The sequence below is a fragment of the Aplidium turbinatum genome, chromosome 18, assembly GCF_918807975.1.
Source record: "Aplidium turbinatum chromosome 18, kaAplTurb1.1, whole genome shotgun sequence".
Taxonomy (NCBI): domain Eukaryota; kingdom Metazoa; phylum Chordata; class Ascidiacea; order Aplousobranchia; family Polyclinidae; genus Aplidium; species Aplidium turbinatum.
The window spans coordinates 7,512,785-7,518,399 of NC_137489.1; the positions used below are offsets into that span (position 1 = coordinate 7,512,785).

At 36.7% G+C, this 5,615-nt stretch overlaps 1 protein-coding gene across 1 annotated transcript; it reads left to right on the plus strand.

Moving 5' to 3' along the window:
• Positions 1-352: 352 nt before the first annotated feature.
• On the plus strand, positions 353-5,270 carry LOC145787677 (transcription factor Sox-2-like). The gene is made up of 2 exons (XM_082599471.1): positions 353-783; positions 2,410-5,270. Exons 1-2 carry the CDS (start codon positions 469-471, stop codon positions 3,370-3,372), a joined length of 1,278 nt encoding a protein of 425 aa, XP_082455597.1. The 5' UTR covers positions 353-468; the 3' UTR covers positions 3,373-5,270.
• The last annotated feature ends 345 nt before the right edge of the window (positions 5,271-5,615 follow it).

Here is a 5,615-nt window from a genome sequence, read left to right on the forward strand (position 1 = left end):
GTTGTCTTAAAACATTATTATTCAACAAAGAAAGAATGGAGGAAGAATAGAATTTTAGTTGTAAAACTTTTGTTTGGAAATGTTTCATTGTGATAAGCTTGCAGCTGAATAGTTCAACTTCATACTTTTACTAAGTGACGTAGACAATTCATTCAAGACTCAAGTGTAATTGATTAGCTTTTTGAAAGCTGTAATAAAAATGATTTCATGACTGAATAAATGCTTAATTTTTACAATATGGAAACCTTGCTTTCAATCGTAGGCTACTGTATTATTCGTACTTCATAACGCCGTTTTAGCGGATTTAATCGATAAAGTGATTGAAAATCTAACATCAAATGCTTTTAGATTCTGTTCGAATTAGTCTTTGATCAATTTCTGGTTTATCTAGAGCTAGTTTATCGTTAATTTTAAAAGAACGTTGCCAATTTTGTAAAGACTTTCTCCAACTGTCACTTACCCATCAGTATGCTGGCTGTTGATGGTAACAACTCAAACTGGATGCCCATTCACTACCCAACATCTGCCATGCCAAACGGCCATCACCTTCCCCCACCACCAGCCCTGAGTGGGGCTCCTGCAAGTTCCGCTGCCTTAACTACGATGCAACCGGATATGAAATCTTACATCGGGGAAGAATCGAGATCCAGCGGGCAAATGACGCACCTAACCCCGCCGATGATAAACAATCGGGCAGGGCACAGCTCTAATAGTCAAACGTCAACCACAGCAAGCAAAGCAAGCCAAGAAGAGAGAGTGAAGCGACCAATGAATGCTTTTATGGTAAGTCGAAGCATATTTTATCAATTTTACGATAAATGGACAATATACACTCGCCATTCAACTACATTAAAAAAAAACAAAAAAACAAAAAAGATTTTGAAACACATTGCTAGTAGAGAAAATCGCATCTATTCAAATTCGCGAAGATTAGTTTTCTATTATATACCAAAATGGCTAATAAATAAAAAATAAAAAAACATTAGTCGTATGAAATAGACTGTTATTGATACACTATTAACTATAAGTCTTAAAACGATCAACTTGCACCACTAATAGGCCAATCTTTTTGTGAAAGGTTGTAACTAACCATAAATTTGTCACCACTCGTGGCTTGGTACTAATGCCGCCAACTTTTGCACAAGTTAAGATTATTCGCTTTGGCCATATTATGAGGTGACTACTATTTGTTTTTGCTGGTGGCAGCCAACTTTACACTAGTAAAAAATTAACCTCGCATTTTTTACTGTCGATGTTTAACTTCTTTATATTTCGTTTCATGACCGTACTAAACTTCTAGTTGAGTCGGCATGGCCAAGTTAGAAAACTTATTTTTTTGTTCAGGCCTTGAGCATTTAACTCGCGGCAACAGTTATGAGCCAATTTGGTTCGTTAGTAAAATTGGGCAACCAGTTTGCTAATCAGAATTTTGGTGGAAAAAGAGAAGTAGCGTGTTATCACTTTTCTTTAAATTTTTAAACTGAACCTATCCTAAAAAATGTGAAAACTATAAATCAAAACTTTTCTAAAAAAATTTTGTCACTTAGGGCTCGCTTTGGCTGTTTGAAGTTTGCAAAACCGCGTAAAGTTACTGCTTTAGCGTTTAAGCTAAAAAAGCGGCGCAACTGCTTTCATTGAAGTACAAATTTTGTTTCTAAATTGCAAACCTTTCGCAAAGAAGTGAAATCTATTTGATTTATTTCTTCTGAATACACGGATAGAACACTCAATTGATTACCACAACTACATTAAATTGAATATCTTTATGGTGGATTAATAACAAGCAAATTTAACTTAAGAGTTCACAAAAAAAATTTTCTCATTCTCTTGGACAAATACAAATTTTATAACAGAGTAATGAAAATTAATATTAGAAGAGTTTTTGGAATTTTCACAAATTTTTCTATATGCATTGCTGAACTCGCGGCCTCTTAAAATCGCCATTTTGTTTTCCTGACGTCACGCTTTGGCACGAGCTGACTTCATGCATAGAGAATGCTACAGAAGACGTTTCGATATTGAATACTCGTGAAGCGTTAGAGTTGTTTAAACAAGTTGACTTGTTGAACATATTCCTGAGTTAAATAATTTCAGTATCCAGCAACACCCACGTTTAGTTGAAACAATTAAAACAAAACATAATTTAGTTGTATATATTAAAAGATTTTCTGCTGTTCTCGTCTCAAAAAAAGACACAAAAAGTGTCAAGTTTTAAAATATTTACTTTTTTTCACATTAATCTCATTAAATACTAGAGAGATAGCAAAAGAATGTTTTCGAATAAGACCCAGATTATGTAGAGCTGACAACAGATTCATAGTTTAAAAAAAGGGTATGTTGTTTTTTTGCTTGTTGTTTTTGCGATGGGTCCGTTTAGTGACAAGTTTTCAATAAATTCAACTTTTTCAGGTTTGGTCTCGAGGTGAACGGAGGCAAATGGCCCAAGATAACCCCAAAATGCACAATTCGGAAATCTCTAAGCGTTTAGGAGTGAATTGGAAAAAGCTTAGTGATGAAGCGAAGAGACCTTACATTGATGAAGCCAAAAGACTTCGCGCTCAGCATATGAGTGACCACCCGGACTATAAGTATAGGCCAAGACGGAAATCAAAACAAATAATGAAGGACAAAAAATTTGCAGGCCCAATGCCAATGATGGCGCCAGGCCATGGGCCAGTACCCGGCATAGGAAACCCACCAAGGAACCACATTCCACAAACCCCTTTAGAATATCCACACCTGAACAATTACTACCCCAGTCCGCATCAAATGATAGCCACTCAAGAAGCCACGTTGACATCATACGGAGCAGCTCAGCACACCGGCATGGGGCACTTAATGGGAAACCCTAGCCCTACCCAAAGGTATGATATGCCACTTTACTACCCAAGCAACACAGGCTACCCAGCTGCTTCATCGCTCCCCAGCATGAGCTCACTGACGAGTCAACACAATGGATACTCCCAATCTAGTTTCGGGATCCCTGGTTCTCCAGCAGCAGCTTACAACTTTGCACAGGGTCAAGCTCCTCCAAGTTCAATGCTGAATACCATGGGCCGGACTCTTTCAACTTCCACCGGAATCCATTCCCCAGGAAACACGACTCCCGATGAGTCTTCAGGATCTCCTGCAGCGCATGAAAGTCCTCTCGCAGCGCAGCACATGTCTGCAATGCTCCCAATCCAACCACACTCTAATCATGTCGCAACGAATCAATTGTACCCGCTGATAAACGAACATCAACAGGCAGTGTCACCACCTGGCCCTGACCCAGTACACAGCCCAGGGCTGTCTCAATTAAGCAGCATGCATGCCTATCAAAACCCAACATCCGTTTGCCAACCAAACTCTATACATCTTCCTCAGATGTGAGAAGACACTTTTTGATGTGAAAAGTTCCACGCTGCGTGATCTGTGCGGTAATTTAGAGTGGAAGAAATCACCTTTCCAACAGGTAAACGAAAGTCATGCCGGAAAGAGGAAGACAACGCAATGAGACAAACTGTGTATTCAAACCATGTTGGCTTTAATGTTCTTGTGAACATGTTAGTTGACATATTAAAATATCTTTGCCCCGCAGAGAGCTGATAAATTCTTTATCGATTCTAAGCTTTTGAGTAAATGTTCCTCATAATCAAGAAGAAGAAGTAAATGTTTTGAAATGACCAAACTAAAATGACTGTCTTCAACAAGTGAGTTGCATAGGAAAATGGTTTTGTAGCTTATGTCAGCTACTACTGAATCGGCTCCCAGACTTTGCTTTTTGCCGCCTGTTTTAACGTTTCGAAATGACTTTATACAGCTACACAACGCAGACTATTTCAGTAAGTTATAGCGACCAAAGCCCAAATTTTGCATCGTTGAAAAAGATGGCAGTATACAAAGCTGATTTTCGTCATTGTGATTTGTTGTTTATTGCATTCGTTGAATGATGCTTTCAGATTTCAATATTTTTGCAACCAACCTTGGCTCAGATGATGATCTCCCTATAAATTTGCCAAGTGCTTTGAATCGCCATTTTAACTAATTTTTTTTGCGTGTTTCGTATTTATTTTTTGTCTTGGTGTGATTTTTGTACGATTTTGTTTATTTTTGTAGCTAGAAGCAAAAAAACACATTTTGCAGCACAGCAATATTGCAGTAAGATATTGTAAATACTTTCAAAACTTACAAAAAATCAAGCAAGGTTTTCTTTTTCTAGTAATGACGTCATCCATTTGTGTTAAACTTCAATTGCACCTTTGATATATTGCAAAACATCTTGCTACATTTTTTTTCATATGTTGTAGGCTACGCTTTACTGAACCAGTCCAGCCAAAGAAAGTGTCAATGAGTTTACGTTACTGTTTGACAAAATTATCATTCTTCGTAACGGAAACTTTAGGACTTTTAGCTTTCAAGCTGGCTAATAGTAGCCAAAAGCCAAGTAAATGCGATGTTCAGTTTCATCAAAACGTAAACATCACTGTTTACGGCACTAGGATTGAGCGCTGTGGGATGGAATTTGATCAGCTGAGCAATGGCACAGCACTTTCTCAAACTAGATTCTTCAAGACGTTTGAACCTATGTTTGATTTCTTATGTCAATTGTCCTGACACCATTTTCAGCCACTTGGCCAAATTTGAAAAGCGTTCATTGTACCCAAATAAATTTTACTTCACTCCCTAACAGTTTACAACTACTAACGTTTTTCTTCAAACATTTTGCAATTATCAAGGTTTTATATACTTAAAACTCAACTTTTATTTCTAATGTATATTGTTAACATGTATTTTTCAAAATTTCTTCAATCAAACCTTGAACCATTTTTTACAATTGAAAATGTAGGATGAAGATTTAGGAGCTTGCACACCACCACAATTTTACTATAAAACATTTGCCTCAAAAACAATTATTCAGAAAATACGTTTGTTTTGGTGCTGGTTAATAACCAATAATCAACATGTAAACAACTTCATGTTTGTATATCAACTGTTTGGTATCTATTTATTGCGCTACACTGTATTTTTTTTCCTGAACACTGATACGTACTGGTTGCCAAATGAGTAATATCTGAATGCAACCGTTTGAGTATGTTCGTATGTTCTCACACTGTTTGGCGTTGTATTGCTATGTTGTACCCTTCATGGTAAAGACGCGTTTAAGTGAATATTGCAAAGTTGCATTATGCCTCTTTAATTTTTGTTCACTTGCTGTTGAACAGCAAGCTTAGCGTATGGTAGTGATAATAAACTTGAACCAATAAATCCAGATGTGTCTTAAACTTAAATCCAGAACTTCTTCATAATTGAGTTCAGTTTCTCGCTTTCGTTAACGCAATTCTCCATTTACATTTTGAAGAATTACTACTAATGTGCGGTGTGAGTATTGAGTTTTCTTCACACTGTTGTAGGAATTTTTTTCAGGGTAGTCTTTTTCAGAAATACAAATTCACAATTTTGTAACTAATTTTGATTGTAACCTTTTGGTTCCAGGCAAAGTTTTAACTTTTATTCGTAAAATTAATGTTTAAAGCACTTGGAAGGCAAAATTTTATGCTTCTACAAAAATAATATCGGAAAGAGTAGGTGCAGATCAGTGCAAATCACACTATACACCTCAACAATAGCCTACA